Source organism: Bolinopsis microptera, chromosome 12 (assembly GCF_026151205.1).
Source record: "Bolinopsis microptera isolate Bmic1 chromosome 12, MBARI_Bmic_1.0, whole genome shotgun sequence".
Lineage (NCBI taxonomy): Eukaryota > Metazoa > Ctenophora > Tentaculata > Lobata > Bolinopsidae > Bolinopsis > Bolinopsis microptera.
Window position 1 is genome coordinate 9,300,838 of NC_087083.1, and position 19,684 is coordinate 9,320,521.

Consider the following 19,684-nt stretch of genomic DNA (forward strand, 5'->3'; position numbering starts at 1 on the left):
GGTTTGGCACCTGATGAGCCAATAAAAATATATTATTTTTGTACCGCATGTTTCATGTACTACGAAAAAGCACTTGTTCCTCAAAATTGCTCGTGTGGAGCTTCACTACCTAAAGATAAAAATCAGTTCGTATACACAAAACTTAAAACGACAATTAAGTATTTGCTGCAGACTGAAGAGAACCAGATGGAAATTTTGAGATGGAAAAAGAAAAAAACAATAGAAAAAGGAAGGTTGTCAGACTTCTGTGATTCTAAAAGATATGGCGAGATAAAAGCTATACACGAGGAACGACACGGCATTAGTCATCGTGCAGATAATACCATAAGTTTTCTCACAATTTTCATTAACATAGATGGAGTAGAAATCTTCAATTCGGCTTCAAAGTCAATGTATCCTGCAATGATAACCATCAACGAAATGTGCCCTCGTCAAAGAAGTAACAAAATTATCATACCTTTGTTCTTCACTTCAACAAAAACTGTCCCATTCCATCCAAAAATTGTATCTATATTGGTCAAAGAACTGGGCGAAATAGAGTTAAATGGGGTAGATTGGATAGATAAGTATGGTACTAAACAAAACACCAAAGTTTACTCAGGAACATTATGCCTTGACGCCCCGGTGAAGAGCAAATTGCTCAATATTCCAGGACACTCCAGTAAAGATGGATGCCCCATTGCTCATTGTAACGGAGTCTTTGTACCTAAAGGAAAAGGAGGAGCTGTTGTCTGGCCTCTTACTGAACATGGTACCCCAAGAGATTGCAAGGACAGTGACTCTGTATTTTTGCAAGTGCCTGCACTTACAGATGTTTTATACAAGGTAACATCTCTAGACTCTTTGCATGGGATATACATTGGAGTGGTAAAATATTTGGTGAACGTCTTGTTCTTCGACACTAAGATTGTCCCAAAGAAGTTGCGAGAAGATCGATTGAAGATAGCTGAGAAAATTCTTAATGAAGTTAAAGCACCCTGGTTTATTGAGAGAGGAAAAGCTAGGAGTTTAACCGAGTGCAAGAACTGGAAAGCGCATGAATATAGGAATTACCTTTTCTATTTTTCTATGCCAATAATGAAAAGCTTAGTAAAACATCAATTCCTAGGGCCAGAAGTTGCAGATCACTGGTTTAATCTATTGCTTGGTGTGTCCCTTTTGAACCAACAGGAAATCTCGGCCAATAACCTTTTGATGTCATCAAATGCTTTGAAATCGTTTGTAACATGTATGCGGGACATCTACGGGGAGGAATGTTGTACATATAACGTACATCTGTTACTGCACCTCACACCATCAGTCGAGTATCTCGGACCTCTTTGGGCAACGTCGATGTTCAAGTTTGAGGGATATAATAGGACCATCCTAAACTCTTACAATGGTTCGAATTCAGTTGGGCTTCAGATAGCCAAGCGCTTATCACAAAGAAGGGCAGTCCATATTCTGCATGAAAGGGTGAGGAAGGAAAAGCCATATTCCCCAGCTTTGCAACACGGACTTGTCTTAGTCCAACAGAAGGGAATAAAGTTTGGTGCTATTGGTGAATACAAAGCAAACCACTTCTCCATCCTTAGAGGGGTCTGTCCTACTTCGGACCTCGCAGAACTCCGCTCATCTTATTCATTGTTATTTAATTCACGCAAGTTTACGACCCACCAGTTTGCTCTGCAAAGTAAGTCACAGGGTCAGGACTGCTACATATACAGTTCAACCACAGATAACTTCGGCCGAATCCATGGGATGTACAGCACCCCTTCAACACAAGTAACCTATGTCTTATTCGAAGTTATTGCGACCAATGCAAATCTTAGACTTCCTTATGGTAGATTCGAATGTAGGGTGACTGACCAGATTGGTATTGATAAACTTCGTCACTGCAAGTCGGCAATCCTAGTGTCTTATTATGAAGGAAATACTTTCTCAATTTTTCATAGACCTAATTTTATCGAGGGCAGTTAGATTGATATGTCATATGCATGGCCATATAGTAGAATCCCGAAGGCATTATGTTGTAAACATAGTCATGTCTGACAGGCCTCATATTAACCATGTTATAACTATGCCACAATAAAAAATAGCTGTCCATTGCCAGGCATTTAGGGGTTACTAACAATCCTGTGTGGATAACATGGATTTCTCTGTGTGAGAAATCTCAACAATCCTGTGTGGATAACATAGTTTTCTCTGTGTGAGAAATCTCAACAATCCTGTGTGGATAACATGGTTTTCTCTGTGTGAGAAATCTCTATAATCCTGTGTGGATAACATGGCTTCTCTGTATGAGCAACGTAACCAGTATTTTTTATGCTTCCCTTAATGTCGTCGGTCGATTTCTGCTAGCTTGATATTTGTCAACATTATACTAACAGAAATTTACCAGTGACATGTAAGTCAAATCAAAGATAAATTTTACACTGTAATTTTGAATCTCGGATTTTTCTTAAATTAAAAACAGCTCATCGTTCTATTAACAACTATTAATATGAAAATTAGCTGTTTTTATAAAAGGCAAATGGGTCCGGGCTTGCACTAGTGGCAGTCCACCCGGGAGGCGGTAACTATAGAAGTTTGAACATGTGATCAAATGTCTATAGGCTAAACTTTGCCTTTCGACCGTCAAATACTGTCCTTTTACTCAGATAAATAATTTTACTTTATTTGTTCATAAAATCTGAACTGATAAAAAAGTCCATAATCTTGGTATTTCAACACTAAGTCTCGCTTGAATGACTTACATTTACATCGTTATTGGGTATATTTTAATGTCGAAGCGTGTAATAAATGTTAGAATTTATTTATTTATATAAGACAAACCAGTCGATATAAATAAAGTATTATTAAGCAGAACAAGTTCCACAGCAAATAGTGTAATTTTACCTCATTCGGGTAGCCTAAAAAGGCAAAATTTGGACGAGGTAAATGAGGTTGACCCCCCCCCCCCCCCCCCCATCCAATAGTACAGTCAGTTATGCACATGTACCTGCACGATTTGAGATTTTTTAACTGAAGCGAAGCGCAGGCCTTCATCAAGGTATTAGTAACTCCTTATCAGTCGGAGCAGAGGCACCTATTTTAGCAGGGGCATAATCCTACATTACGCTTTAATTTTGAGTCACCGAATCGTGAGTCGTGACTGACCCGCATCTAAAATTTAATACGTTGGCCTTGATAGCTCAGTCACTGTGTACACAATTGTAATAACTCTTAATAATTCTTTCTGGTATGACTTACTACCACCACTGGTTCAAGCAATTTGTCAAATCGAAGCATGGAAATGGAAACTTTAAGGCCATCGTAACTTCAACTGTTAACGATTTGTAAGCATCATGATATTTGGGAGTTCAGTCAAAAAAGGCTATTTTACATTGCAGCGGAGGAAGCTGAAATTTCAAGATTTTCATCTTGATGATAGAGTTGGCCAAGTTGATCACCCTTTCCCAAAGATTGCATCCAAAATTAGAGGGCCGTTTCGTGCAAGTATTTTTGAGAGAGTGTATGGGCTTGAAAGAGAGCGAGCGACATACAGACGTCCCCGAAAATTATAAATCTGAGCTGACACAAAAACATTTCCATATACTGCATCTACTTAGAAACACTATATAACAATAGGCTCGGAATTCCCAGATTCGTAACTTATTGATTATTTTCGCGTGAAAACGATACAGGAAGATCGCCCTAATTTGTTGGATAGTTGGCTAACTGTCAGACACTCGTGCGCGGGAGAGAGAACAGTGTTAAAATGCACATTTGTCTATTCATGTGCTGTGGCGCCGCGCGAGAGAGCGCTTGATAAATCTTTTAAATTAACGACACTTGGCGTATATTTAGGAGATACTTTTATGCGGTGGGAGACGAAGGCAGATGTGGCACATGTAGTAAATTGTGCATAATGGACACAAGCATCAAATATTGTCCCTTATAAGTTTTACGTACTGCTGTGTAATGTTTTAGAAGAAAAAACATCCAATTACCAAACGCTAAATAACAAAACACGTTAGACAAGAACCTATTACATAAAATAACCTTAATTAGAAATATTTTTTTCTTGGGATACAAACATTTACCTTTGCTATCTAGTAAACTAAAGGTAAAAGATATATTTTCTCCTTAATCATAAGGCTAAAATGTACTAATCTTTTATCTCATTCTAAACTGGGGAAAAAGAAGAAACATTGTCCAGTCAGTCGAGAAAATGTGTCATGTCAGGCTATATGGCAGCTTTGTACTTTTGTAATAATTGTGAACTATGCTATAGTGGTCCCAGGCTTGCGACTGGAATTGCGGTGATTTAAAATCGATTTAATGGTATACCAACGATCCACCTCCCACTTGTTGTTTGGTACTTAGCATCATGGCAAAATATGTCCATCATTAGTTCCGATACTGATAAAACCCGTATACCTTGATCCATCTGTGTTTGAAAACTTTTCCCGGATCTCCGACACTTCACATGATGAAGTAAACGTATCGAACCTTTCAATCCAATTGCAAAGCTTGAGCTACTGATACTCTGAAAACACGTGCCGCAGTCGACAACAAACGCGAAAATTTTTGTAACAGCTCTGACCTTATTATTAATCTTTATATTGGAAGTAAGACTTTATCTACGGGTAGAGACTACGGATACATATTTAGGTTCTTGTTTACACATTACACTTTTATTCAAAAAGCACAGACATTCGCCAAGCTTTAAAATACAAAGACCGTACAGAACGAAAGTAAAAAAATTGACACTGATCGTGCTAGCACTTCAAAGCCATAAAGTGAGCTGTCTTTAATTGTGTAGGAACTAGATTAATCGCTGGTACAACCAAATTTTAGGAAGATATGTGAATAAAATGGTTTTAAACCTGATGTAAATCTGTCGTTCAACAAAAAAACCAACAGAAAACTTGTTATGGACAATTAAAATCAGGCGTTTTTACACAAGTCCGTATATGCTCTCCCGTCACCTAGCTCACTACTTGGAAAAATGTAATGAATATACCCCATATTATCTCAGCTTGTGAAGCATTACGACGGAGCTATTTTGGGATTGTGGCAGAATTACTATTAGTATTACTAAGCCTAGCTCACTACCCAATCGAGAATTTTCATGATCTCTTTAACCATGTCTCAAGAAAGTCCGACCGCTCCAAATTTTCCGATTGATTTTGAATGAATTTTAGCGATAATTCATAATTGGTATAACTCTTTTCTTATCATTGATTGACGGGTAATACTCGTCACGGTTTCAGGCTGCGCGAGAAAGATTTTTTGCGAGCTGCAGCAAGACGGGTATTATACCCGTCAAATCATTGATTGATATGCAAGTCGAGATTAACGGTTTAATTAAAGAATGAACCCGTTTGGGTATCACTATTGTATTGTCGATGATTGTGTAATACTAATAAAAAACTTTTTCAGATGGTAAAACTGGAGAGGTAGCCGATTTACACGGGGAGCAGGAGTTAGAAGGATACGATCTAAAGAGGACTCTGAAGGACGAGAAGGCTTCGACATCGCGTACGACTCTGTACGACTGAGGCAGGACAAGGACTTTTGGACGTATAGACAGGACTTTGAATATTGTTTTGAAATAATGGGTATTAAAATTATAATACAGACTAGAGATTAAGTTTTGGGATAAAGTTTTGAACGAATAATCTTGTGTTTATGAGTTTTCAAGAATCCGATTTAGCAGAAGTTTAAATCATGAAATGTTAAATCATCATTACTAGAGAAATTGTGTAATACTGTTGTTATGTTTTGAGTATTAAATGTTTTTAAAATGAGATGTTTTTTGACTTAAAGCCACATATAACTGAAAATAAAACGTGATCAATAAAACTTTTGATTAAAACTAAAATAAGTGATAAATTTCTACTTGAACTTGATCTGTACTAGCGAGCCTTTGTGCGCGCAAAAAGATGCGTGTCTAATTCTATCACAAACGATCACGGTTACGATTTGTAGATTTAAGCGCCTCCACATGATGCACGATGCAAACATTGCCATTTTCGGTCACACAGTAACTGTAAAACACCTATAACTCTTACAAAGTCCTGCTTGAAAGGGTCTTCAGAATGAAGAGGATTCCTATAGTTGTACGCATTTCCCTCGCTCCATCTTTCGACCGAGCTGCACGACCTTCTGGACCCAAGCTTGGTAAATGTACTCAGACCAATAAAAAACATGAATATAGGATGTTTAATGAGGCAAATAACGAAACAGTTAAAAGGTTGATACATGATGAATCATGGGAGCTTGATGGTTTATGTGCAGAAACGCGTTACGAAAAATTTTGTGAAATTTACACTGACCATTATACAACACCGCCTACCCCCTTAACACTAAACGAACTCGTTACTCGCAGAAATCATGAAAGGGTTGTTCCAAAGCCTTGGATCATACCATGGCTTGAGGACTCCTTTAATCGTAAAAATCTACTTTACTTAGATTATGTCAAAAAACCCACTATTCGGAATAAAACTAAGTATGATAAGATGAAAAAGTTCTGCGAAAAGCACAAGAATAATGCAAAACGCAGGTATTACAAAAAGTATTTCGATGAGCACAGCGATAACTCTCGCAAGCAGTGGCAGATGATCAACAGTGTTCTTAATAGAACCAAAAAGAATACTGGGATCAATAAACTCGTAGATGAAAACGGCAACGTAGTTTCTAACTCGTCAGAAATAGCAGAAAAATTCAACGATTACTTTTCCAATATTGCGAGTGATCTCAAGGCGAAATTGAGACTCATGATGACGATAGAAGCTACGAGGCCTTCGTAAACGACCCCGTCCCCCTCTCTATTTTTATTAGACCAGCTAGTAACTCGGAAATTTATGACATTGTCAAAAAGTTAAAAAACAAAAGTACCAAGGATACTAAAATCTCTGCACTCAAACTAGCAACTGAAGATGTTAAATTTGTTAATGCACTTACTGGAACAATCTCACAGTCGCTAGAAGAGGGAGTGTTTCCACAGGCACTTAAACTTGCTAGAGTTGTTCCTATACACAAAAACGGCTCAAAATCAACCGTCTCTAATTATCGTCCAATCTCATTACTGGTAGCATTTTCCAAAATTTACGAAAAAGTTATGCACGCTAGACTTGTAGAATTCTTGAATCAAAATTCAAGTTTATACGAACGACAGTATGGATTTAAGGCCGGTAGATCTTGTGAACATGCACTTTTGGATGCTCAATACACCCTTAATCCTTATTAACTCAATGCATAAAAAGCAAATTTCTCTTCTCCTCTTCATCGACTTTTCTAAGGCCTTCGATATGGTAGATCACGATATACTTCTAAACAAGCTTAATCATTACGGCATAACTCAACATATGTACCCAAATGATCAGATAAGTCAAGTGCCAATACGCTAGAGCTTATAATTTTTTCAACTTTGTTGGTATAAACATGATCAATCAGGGTGGCACTGTGGTCAGTTATGCGGGTAGGTCGGGATATAGGAAGCGGCAATTTGTCAATCAGATTTTGGGATTTTTCGTCACATTCGTGCTTTATTGAATCAATGTTAAAGTCACCCGCTAGAACAATCTGCTTTCTCCCGTGAGATCCTAATTTTGATAGGATTTCGTCGAAAATTTCGATAAACCATTTAAAGTCATTTGAATATATTGAAATGCTTTACGTTGAAGACACTAAGTCTTTCACATCATTGTTTAAGAATAATTAACGAACAGGCTGCTTAAAAGTATAAATTATAAGCACTAAATAATACCATATCACAACATCATGTTATTATTTTATATGTTATTATTTTAATTTTATAACATATCTCCCATGTTTATACTTATCTAACAGTTTTTTATATCGTAACTCAATCTGGTTTAACAGACTGAAATCATAAACCGTCAAGTTTAAAGTTGATAGATTTGCTTGAAGAGTTGAAGATACAAGTAAATTATTATCATTCTCAGTCATATCCACCACATACGCCGTCCCGGCTACATTTTCATTTTTCACAACATTTTCATTAACCATTTCATAAATCAGATAATGGGTTTGGCAAAGTTAGAAAATCACAAACTAGCATTAAAACTGGGCCATTTGCACCACCACCAACCTAATCGTCATCGTTTTACCCTTATCCAATCAATAAATATGATAATCTGTCATTATCAAGCAGAAACTGCCTAATACTAAACGACCCCACAAAATGGGGGTTAACCACACGGTGCTAATTATCAGTTTCAAGCGGAAATCACAGGTACGGGTAACTCCGTAACGACTTAATCGGGCTGTACTTTGAATAGTTGGCAGACGCCTTGCTCTCTACTTTCTAAACATTTCACATTTCACTTTCTGAACATTTCATATTTTAGTGTCCACACATTTCAGTGCGTTGCTCCAAGAAATATTATTTCCTCGCTTTACTGGTGGGAGGAGGGCTTGATGCTGGGTGGGGTCAGATACTATTTCTGATTCATTCCAGTTTAGTGTATGCAGTGAGATGCGGTCATTTTTTTATCCTCCAAGCTTCTAAGATCTGTATTAATTATGCTGTCTGGAGGACAGGTAATATGGTTCTTTTGTGATAGTGTACTTACACTAGCTAGCGCAAACTATAAATTTGCGATAACTAGCGCAAGCTAGCGCTTATAGTTAGCGCTGGATCGTGCTGTATCATATTATGTTATTATAAAATTATACAACTATACTAATAGGTTGGAAGTGAATCCTATCTATGCCATATATCTCCCTTTATCTCTTTATGTAAAATATACTAGTGTAACCCGGCCTTCGGCCGGGATTTCACTGCAGCAGTTAAAAAGGGTAGGAGTATTTACCCGCTGAGTCAAAACCCGCATTAGGTGAACAATTAATATATTCGGAGCCCTCACGTATCCAATAGTATCTGTACCATGACTAATGACTATTACACCTCATCACTCCCGTCTTAAACCACTTTAAATCGTTTTAGAAATTAACCCTTATTAACTCCGCACCACACCCGCCTTATATTTGAAAACATGCATTACATTGTCGTATGAAAGTAAACAAACAAACCGCAATGAGTGCCCCCCCCCCCCCCCCTAATAAGCTTATAGTATTACACGCATAAACATGTATGAAAGTATAAACTCTCTCTACAGTTCAAACAGACCGAAATCAGTGCCATCCACTCCTAATATCACTTGCGGGGCTAACCTAATTACCAACGCTACATAATATGCAGTAATGAAAGAGAGAGCGAAGAGGGAGAAAAAGTGAGCCATTTTATGTTGCATTAGTGGTACAAAACCATCAATTAAACCACTTACCACCGGCCGATTTAAAAAAATTTGCTTATTGGCTTCAGCAGAGTTTTGTCGGCACTATATTACCGAAAAAAACCAGTCCCGTAACTCTTACCGTTTTTAAAATATAACCGACCGGAAATTACACACGCACAGACAGACAGACAGACATACAGACGATCAGACACACACACATTCTGAGATTATAGTTTAAGATCCCGGTTCTTATTAAGAGTTTGAGTACTTTTGGGATAAGATGCACTTAAATAATCGGTACTTGTGGAGTATGACATGTTTAACTGCTTAAGTTGTATGATATCAGATATGCTGTAACTATACCATTGTGTTGATGTGCCGGTATTGTCAGTAGATTATGCATGCAAACGCATGGCAGTTGCTCCAAGGTCGTCATGCTTATATGAGCATGAATAGTAGATACCATTAATGGTAGATCAATGGCTATAGAGTATAGCTCTATCGTCATATTATATGGGAGCACACTAAGCATATATTTTATTAATGCTTATGAATTATTGGCCCCGATATAAAGTTTACCCAGATGGCCACGATTGCTTTGATGTTGTATTAGGTAAAGAATAACGCGCTTGTCTAGAATAGAATATTACTATGGCTTAAATGATTAATGAACCACCGAAACTCATTGATAATTACTGTCTTATTTTGATATAATCTTGTCTTGACAAGACTGACCCAAAATGATGCTACAGTATAATATCTATAGAAATATATTAACAAATTATTTGTTCTACCGAAGTTGGGAAGCCGATTTACTGTCTGATTGCGACTCCGCCACAGCACCTACCGGTACAGCTCATTCACAACTGCAGTATGGGATTGCGCAACTCCAAATTCGTTTGCGCTGGTGTTATCAACTAAAAAAGTGTCTTTCCGTCTTTGTAGGTTTATAACCCACCAAGACTCTCGCCGAGTTGGACTCGTCGACGGTCTTGGAACAAATATTTTACGAGTATCACCCGCTAAATCCGCCTCTCCGCCAAATTACCCATTTTATTATTTGCCACTATAATATCACGATGGTATCATTTTAAATTTCATGAAACATTCCTATATCAGCTGATTCAGCTATACAAGTATAAAGTACGCATTATAATATATTATGATACCTGTTCAATGTCTTTGGTATAATCTGAGTTCTTTCTATTTTAATCTATAATAATGATGTTTAAAATATTCCTAACTCTTGTCACGAGGTCCATAACTCTATGTCTCTATAGTTGCTAACTTAGTAACTTATATTACTTAGTTGAACATCATCAGCACCAGTTCCGTTATCTGCTGGGTATCTACCCCTGTAAAGGCTACTTTAGCACAGCTCTTGTTGTCTTCCTTTTTGGCGTCTACTACCCGTCCATTGTCCTCCACGTTTAGGTACATATCCTCAACTGAAGGATTGTAATATTATATTATTATATATTATTAATGTTAAATTAATATTGGGTTAGTTATACGGGGGGGGGGGGGGGGGGGGGGGGGGAGGGGGGGGGGGGGCTCTTAAAAGTTTCACAAGATTACTAAGAAAGGTAAACCAAGGTACCCTCAGCCTCCCCGGCCATTCTGTAAATTTCTTAAGAAGATAATACTGTTATTGCCCTGTGCTGTAAATTTCAGTTTGTTACAGTTAATTGATACTTTAATATCACTGGGATTCACTTTACGGACAGTAGATGATAAATGTCTCGCACTAACCGAAAATAAATCAGCTAATGCTGTAACATACAGCTGAAATACCCATGCTATTACCCTTATAAGTCCAGGCTATTTTTAAATTGAGTCGAGATTATTACAAGAGAACAGATGTTAGTTACTGAGCGGCGCTCAGCCTGTCATTCCGCCGAATCTCTATTCTATGTTTATTGTTTATGAACATAATAGCCTGGGATCCCCAGGTAAAGATGCTAGTTCTTTAGTTACAGAGCAGTTCAAAGTTTAAACCTGTGTAAAGTTCAGGGTTCATATAGTAAACGTAGCAGTGAACGTCGTGTATTGTCAGTCTCCTGTCTTCTGGCTTCGATTCACCGTAGAAAACTGGAGGGTAAGTTTTATTATTAATGTTGTAATAATAATAATAAACTTGATAAAAGGTTTAGTATAGCTTGACTCATCCAAGCTTTTCAATACAAATAATTAAAAGGAGCCAGGGTTTGGACTGGCTTTACCTGTTTGAAACCGTTCCATCACGTTACATAATATTCATGCCTACAAATCCCTTTTTTTATAAATAGCGTCATGGGGAACTTTATAAAGTAACTAGAAAATATAGTGGACTGCTCTTTCATGAATGTTTTTATAGGCATTTAAAACCGTTTCAATGTATCGTGAACACCCTGTATATCCCAGATATTATGGTAATACTAGAAAACCCGTGGTCACAGGGAGGAAGCTAATAGTATTTTTTGTTAGTAAGTTTAAATCGCGTCAAAATATCCTACACAATCGAAGATACAGCCGATTAAAATGTTGCTCGCACTAAACACAACATTAATATCAACAAAACCGATAAAAATGCTGTTTTAACAATCTTTGCACGTGTGTGTAACAACCCTCGTTACCATGGTTACTTTGCAACCTTTTGCTTTTTACCTTATTTGCACGTGGGCGGTCGTACATCATCATCATCAGCAGAAATAATTCTTTGAAATATAATATAGATATCAATAAGTCAACTTATATTATGCTTATTTGATTAATTAGTCCCGACGGATAATTGTTAAAGTTAATTTAATTTTATCAATCAGCAGTCTATAATTCTTCATACTAATCTTTGGGTTTTATTAATCCTCTGTTTAATATTCGATGTCGGACGAATCACTTATCAATTTAATTAGCTATCTTCGATTGCTATCCATTAATATATTTATTAATCTATTACTGAGATTGACGTACTGCTTACCTACCAAGGTATTTAAATTTAATGTCGGCGTCAACTGGTAGTTTTTAATTAATCAAAAAGTGACTTAAACAGATTTCAGATTTAATGTTCAAAGGGTTAGCAAATTGAGTAATCTTGCACGCTTGATAGGTAACGCGTTTCACGTTTGTTTTAATTTACTTTAAATCTTATGGGAATGATCAATGATGAGCAAATTAGAATTCAGCGAAATTGTATTATCAGCTACGAATAATCGCACGAAAGCGATACTTTTGCCATTGGAATTGATCGAATCATCAACGTTTAATCATTATTTGCGTAATCCTTCCCTTAAAACTTTAAAAGCTTAAAGGAGGCAAAAAGCGGATGCCACTTAAATAAAAGAGTTTCTTTGATTAATAGACTAATAGAGTTTTATTTAAATTATAAGTTGTTTTACCCATCGCTTTGAAGGTTCCCTCGATGCAATCCTTGTAGAATTCTTTCTGTTTTGTTTGTGATGCCCTGATAAAATTTGGTTACGTTTTATTAAATGTATCAATATCAATACCAATTATCGTTTTTAAAGATGAAAATGCAGGTCTAAAAATTATTTATTTCGAGCTGGATTCATCAGATTACAGTCAATATTCTCATCACACTTCACAGTTATTTAAATCAACCAGCTGAACCACCAAAAATTAGTTTTAGATTTATTTGCTGTTAAGCTGATAAGGGTGTCGATATTTTGTATTAAATACTTTTAAAATGTTACAGGTTACAGCAATGAATTTTTTTTAAAATCTTATAAACGAACTGAAGATGCACCATCTGTAAAAGATTAAGCCTCTACCTGCTGATAAGGGTATTGATATCGAATCTAATAGTATGAGTAATATCAAGAGGGAACAGTGTTATCTTAGCCCCACTTCTCAGTACACACTGCGCTGCCTTCCCGTCCATACCAAAGTTGTACTCGGAGGCCATGTTGGTTTTTGGGCAGTTCCCTGGTTCGTAAATCGCTCCTGGGCAAGATTTGTAACACGTTAGTGTTGAATTGTTACATTATTATGCTAATTTAATATATAAACATATTTATTGAGGAATTAATTTAATGCAGTTCGAGAAGTCCTATTCCTCCTCGCATCCAAGAGTGCCGTTTTTCTTGTATCCATATCGAATATGGTTTTGAAGAAATAGTCCTCCATTGTCCTCTAAATAATCATATTGTCCTCTAAATGATTACTTTGCAAATATTACTAATTCATTCAACTCATGAATCATTCTGTTGTGTGACATGGTACAACATATTATTAGCTATTTCCACCCCGTAATATACGTATGTGACCATCTACTTTAGGTTCAACAAATGCAGGATGTACTCCCTTGGCGGGCCCATGAGTACTTGTTTAATTATGCAAAACAACTTTGTAACATTAAAGTATTGAAATAAGCAGTAAGTACTTTTGTTTGCAAGGAGGAGTATGAAACTACTCCAGCCATATACATACTCTAGATTATAAACATATATTCTATACACAGATTCTTCACATAGATTTACGTGAGTTGGGCACTCTATGTTTCAGTTTGCGGGTTTGTTTAAAAAAATAAGTAACAACATCACAAACCTCCCATAATGATGATATCTTTACACTTGCTCAGAATGCCTGGTGAGATCTCCTCTATTCTGTGGAGGTTTGTGAGGGGTCCTATAGCTATGATAGTAACATTGCTTCTAGTTGTGAGTTGCTCCAGGAGGAACTGCTCTGATGAGGTGTCCGAACAGTCAAAGTGGCGGGTTGATTGCTTCTTTAGGGTTCCTGTTACGGTTTTGGTAATAATAAGTTTAAATAACACCACTATTAAGATACAACTTATAATCAGCAGTGTTTAATCTAGTCATAGTGGTAACAATAATATAACCATTTAAAATTAAAAGAAACACTTGGTGAGCAATTGCTCGTGTAACTCATGGGTTAAAACGGAAACAAGCGGTATTAATTTTGACTTTGTTATTCTCCCTTACTGTTGGACTGTTGGAGACGAGTTATTGATTATAGCACGATCCCTTGATATCACGTTCTGTAGCCAACATTGCACGTACTAATTAGAAATATTCGAGATAAAACTATTCCAAAATTAGGTGGCACAGTCGAGTGTTCATGATGGCCAGCAGGCATTATATTTACTTGTATGTGGCTTTAATCAGTAAATATGAGCTATTTATTTGCGCTAAACTTAATCTTTCAGTTCCCTGACTGTTGGAGTCGAGTTATTGTTAATTGGATGATCCCTTGATACCACGTTCTAATTTCTATAGCCAACATGCACATGCTAATTAAAAATATTCGATATAAAACTATTCCTAAATTAGGTGGCACAGTTGAGTGGCACAGTTGAGCTAGCAGGCATTATATTTATTTGTATCTTTGTATGTGACTCTGGAAACGTATAATTGACTTGATTTCTTTATTCTATAGATCTGATTGGTAACAGCTATAAGATGTAATGATTCCTCTCAGCAGGTATATGATGGACATGCCCCAATCAGTCAATCACTATTTACAAAGCTTTAAACAGTAAATATGGGCTATTTCTTTGCGCTAAACCTAATCTTTAAGTTCTCTGCACAAAAAAGGCTCATACAATTTAACAAATTAAGACATTATGCAAACCGTTTGCCAGTATCTCGGATAAACCATTGATTCAATTGACGAGTCCATGATGATATGATTTGATTCATCTTAATGGACAAACCAAAGCCATACGTCAAAGTATCGAGTTAAGGGTGTCTGGAACATGAGGGACCGGAGCAATAAAAGAACAGTTTAAGTGATCTCTATTGTCCACTAGGTTGTGGACCCTATAGAGCACCTACGTTGCTCTATATTACTCTAAATTGCAATATAAATATTATATAATATGTTAGAGCTATGTATGTTAGAACTTTGAAAATATTTCCCTCTTAAAACCCTAACCTACCATCGATATCGTAATTTTAGGTATAAGCTGTATATTGATCATGGAAGTTTTGCTTTTGTCGAAAAGCAGTGCATGAATATATCAATGTGAGATGTAATGGGTTTCAACAGCAACTTTAATCAATTAATCTTATCAATATCTTACCGCAATGGCCATCAGTCCCGTAGAAGAAGGAGGCGTGAGTGTCGTTAAACTCAGAACTAGCAGATCGGAACACGGGCACGTCAGTCACCTTCAGTACCTCCTTCACGAGCATGTTGGTACTTTGGTAGGCACTTTCGGTCGGTATGTTTCCACACACTGTCGTTATTCCTGAACAGGGGGGCTCTCACGTGAAGTTTCTGTAAGTTTATAAAGTTATAAAGATATAGGATATAGGGGGGGGGGGGGCTCTCACGTGAAGTTTCTGTAAGTTTATAAAGTTACAAAGATATAGGATATAGGGGGGGGGGCTCTCACGTGAAGTTTCTGTAAGTTTATAAAGTTATAAAGATATAGGATATAGGGGGGGGGGGGGCTCTCACGTGAAGTTTCTGTAAGTTTATAAAGTTATAAAGATATAGGATATAGGGGGGGGGGGCTCTCACGTGAAGTTTCTGTAAGTTTATAAAGTTATAAAGATATAGGATATAGGGGGGGGGGGGGCTCTCACGTGAAGTTTCTGTAAGTTTATAAAGTTATAAAGATATAGGATATGGGGGGGGGGGGGGGCTCTCACGTGAAGTTTCTGTTAGTTTATAAAGTTATAAAGATATAGGATATAGGGGGGGGGGGCTCTCACGTGAAGTTTCTGTTAGTTTATAAAGTTATAAAGATATAGGATATAGGGGGGGGGGGGGGGCTCTCACGTGAAGTTTCTGTAAGTTTATAAAGTTATAAAGAAATATAGGGGGGGGGGGGCTCTCACGTGAAGTTTCTGTAAGTTTATAAAGTTATGAAGATATAGGATATAGGGGGGGGGGGCTCTCACGTGAAGTTTCTGTAAGTTTATAAAGTTATAAAGATATAGGATATAGGGGGGGGGGGGCTCTCACGTGAAGTTTCTGTAAGTTTATAAAGTTATAAAGATATAGGATATAGGGGGGGGGGGCTCTCACGTGAAGTTTCTGTAAGTTTATAAAGTTATAAAGATATAGGATATAGGGGGGGGGGGGCTCTCACGTGAAGTTTCTGTAAGTTTATAAAGTTATAAAGATATAGGATATAGGGGGGGGGGGGGGGGCTCTCACGTGAAGTTTCTGTAAGTTTATAAAGTTATAAAGATATAGGATATAGGGGGGGGGGGGGCTCTCACGTGAAGTTTCTGAAAGTTTATAAAGTTATAAAGATATAGGATATAGGGGGGGGGGGCTCTCACGTGAAGTTTCTGTAAGTTTATAAAGTTATAAAGATATAGGATATGAAGATGGAAGGGTTTGGTATAGGTTTGACTACTATCTTACTATGTAGCTAGGGTGATCAGTATAAAGAAATAAAAAATTGGCCAAGGAATAAATAATTTAGGTCCCGAAAAATGGACCCAGGTGATGTCAAAATCACTATATGCGGTAAATCAGGCCGCGGTAAATCGGGGTTTACTGTAGTGGGTAACACTACTATAATACTATAATACTAGTGAACACGCTTGTAGAGATACTCTCACTATATTTCCTGAAAAGCCGCATAAGTCACTTTTTAAGTTGATAATTAGTTGGTTTTTTCTGCGCTTCATTTCATTGTCGAACTAGAGTACGTAAATCTATTTGTTTCGTTCTCGATAGAATTAATGCTATCTTAGCAAAGTGAGAACTACGATACATGGGACTTAATTCTGGGATTTAATAGCACGTAGTGAGAGTTAAATTTAAATTTTATACTTTTGTATAGTAGCTGAAACGTTTCTTTATTTATTTCGGCTTCATTTGCCTGATGGCTACTTAATTTAGACTAACATATGGCGTCATTTGTCGAGTAAACTTCCACGATGTATTTCAGAATTTCATCTCCAATAAAAGGGACAAAGAGAGTACTTATGATTTAGTTCCACCCTAGTACCATGCATTAGTAGTGCTTGAAAACTGAATTTAGATTTTCTGCTCCTAGATAGAGCTGAACCGTCTCTCTATCTCATTCCGTTTACTTGCCTAATGGCTATTTAACCTAACCTAACCATGGCGTCATTTGTCTAGCAAACTTCTAAAAGTCCATAATGACAATGTAAACACTTGCTGCTAGACGCCGTAACTTGTTCTGAACCCCCAGGTGAGAGTCGTAATTTATTATGGGCGTGTCTCAAAATTTACGAGATTAATTTAAAGTAAGTTTAGCTCAATTTATTATATTTGCATGTCTATTCAGCGCGCTACTTTCTTCAGCCCAATCCATGTTTTGTCGGTATCTGGTAGTTATGCTAGCTAATATTTATAGTTGTTCTTGTCTCGTCAAGCCGAAGAAATATATTTTACATTTTAAAGATTTCACGACAGTTTTGTTAATCGATTGTTTCATTAAACTCGTATTATTGCCCTTTATACTTCAGGACTAGGAACCGACCGGAATGGGTTTTTGGCTGCCGGACCGGACTTTGCCGGATATCAATCTATTATCCGGTTAGCCGGATTTTGCCGGATCGGAACCGGTTGTTAGGAAGGGCAAATATAAGCTTGCCGGAATGTGCCGGATCTTGCCGGAAAATTTAAATTAATCCTTATTATTGGGCTTTTGTCATTATCAATTATGATATTAATCCTTATGAGCCATAGTTTGTAATTACACAATAAGTTCCGCATTTCTAAGAGCTATACGACCAGACCGATGATGTTTACTGTTTAGGCTTAGCTCAGTAGACATTTGTAAAATATCAAATCAACAAGCAGAACGTTGGAACAAGAGTAGACAAGTTATTATCAGAAATGATATGCAATTGGCATATCCTACCAGACCCCTTGAGCGAGATTAAGAGTAACTCTAGAGCTACTAGTACTGTTCGTAATAAGGTTCCGTTTTCCTCTATAATACATAGGTATGTTGCGTTTATTGTACTTCACAACAGTTTTGTTAATCGATTGTTTCATTAAACTCGTACTATTGCCCTTTATTCTACAGAGCTACATGACTTATTCTTACGTTTTTGCCCAAAAAATCCGGTTTGTGGGTCGGAAAACCTTTAAACCTTCTTTGTTGGCCACATTAGGGCTGGTTTAAGATAGTAACATATCCCCCGCGGTCCCGCTTTAGGGCTGGTTTAAGATAGTAACATATCCCCCGCGGTCCCGCTTTAGGGCTGGTTTAAGATAGTAACATATCCCCCCGGGTCCCGCTTTAGGGCTGGTTTAAGATATGATCATATCCCTCGCGGTCCCGCTTGCTGGCACACTCTCCGATTAAGCACCAACCCTTGAAAGTAGTTTTAAGATCACACTCAACTATAAATAGTATTCTAGGAAACATCAGCGGAAATTGAGCCCAAAGCTGAAGCTAGAGGGGGACCTGATTGCTTTTTGCTTTATTTTGTTGGCTTGTTACAGCAGGCGGTATTATAACACATATGCTGCTATCCCTAGTCATGGTTATTCAGATATTCGCAATCAAATGATGGACTTCACAGCAAACAATGGGTCCGACTCCAGGCACAGAAAACACTGAGAAGGGCACCCTCACTCAATCAGAATATTAACGTATTAGGTTTATTAACTGGAGGGTTCCTTCACGAGCAACCTACCCTCCTACTACATATTAAATGGAGGGTCATGTTGTCTTGAGGGAAATTTTGCAGAAATTTGCTGTTTCTTACTAGCCACCTTTAGTAACCTGTACTGTTTAGCATGGTGGAGCGAGGGGAGTTTCCTTATAATGGTTGCTAAGAAACTTTAGTAACCACTAACCAGGGGATACTGAGTATCGTTAGTTATCACTGGGTTACTGTGGTTACTCAGTAACCTTTATAAGTTACCCCATGTTTACTGAGGCTGGTGAGTAATTCTTTAGTAACCAAGGAATCACATTACTGAGTAACCTTAGCTATGATAAAGTTACTGAAGTTACTAAACAATTTAAGTTATGAGGAGCTTACTGAAGTTACTAAATAACTTAAGTTATGATAAGGTTACTGAAGTTACTAAATAACTTAAGTTGCGAGGAGGTTACTGGAGTTACTAACTTACTAAGCAACTTAAGTTATGATAAGGTTACTGAAGTTACTAAATAACTTGAGTTGCGAGGAGGTTACTGAAGTTACTAAGTAACTTAAGTTTAGTAACCAAGAGTTAATTAACTATTCATTACCTAGCACCTTGCATCGTTTAGCTCGGTGAAGAGAGAGAAAGTTTGCTAAACAGAAGGTGTCGTCCACCCCACAGTCAGTGTCTATTATTATGTTGTTTTCCATGTTGACTCCTTCCTGCTGGACAAAAGATATGAGTTGGTAAGTAATTCTGTGGCATTTTATATTTTTAGTTCGTTGGAAGTTTATTAAGATATTATCTTGATATGATATTTGAGCATGATGTTTTGCCCCCGATTCGTAATAGTTGATACTGTTCAAACATTTCAAAAATAAGAGACATTTCAAAAATGAGAG

The 19,684-nt window shown here is 37.2% G+C and overlaps 2 protein-coding genes across 2 annotated transcripts in view; both read right to left on the bottom strand.

Annotated features, from left to right (window-relative positions):
- LOC134824297 (uncharacterized) overlaps window positions 1-19,684 on the bottom strand; it is a 56,650-nt gene that overhangs the window by 23,064 nt on the left and 13,902 nt on the right. The window lies entirely within an intron of this gene.
- On the bottom strand, window positions 10,316-19,528 carry LOC134824120 (uncharacterized). Its single transcript, XM_063835849.1, has 7 exons — window positions 19,390-19,528; window positions 15,271-15,438; window positions 13,773-13,964; window positions 12,998-13,169; window positions 12,605-12,669; window positions 11,229-11,321; window positions 10,316-10,678 (listed from the first exon to the last, which is right to left on the bottom strand). Exons 1-7 carry the CDS (start codon window positions 19,490-19,492, stop codon window positions 10,536-10,538), a joined length of 936 nt encoding a protein of 311 aa, XP_063691919.1. The 5' UTR covers window positions 19,493-19,528; the 3' UTR covers window positions 10,316-10,535.

What these genes read in the sequence shown, in the direction of transcription:
- LOC134824120 (XM_063835849.1), bottom strand. Translation starts at nt 19,492, where the DNA reads ATGGAAAACAACATAATAATAGACACTGACTGTGGGGTGGACGACACC. An exon ending in AGATATCATCATTATGGGAG is followed by an intron (nt 13,170 to 13,772) that starts GTTTGTGATGTT and finishes AATCTTGCCCAG; the next exon opens with GAGCGATTTACGAACCAGGG. An exon ending in ATCAATACCCTTATCAGCAG is followed by an intron (nt 12,670 to 12,997) that starts GTAGAGGCTTAA and finishes AAATTTTATCAG; the next exon opens with GGCATCACAAACAAAACAGA.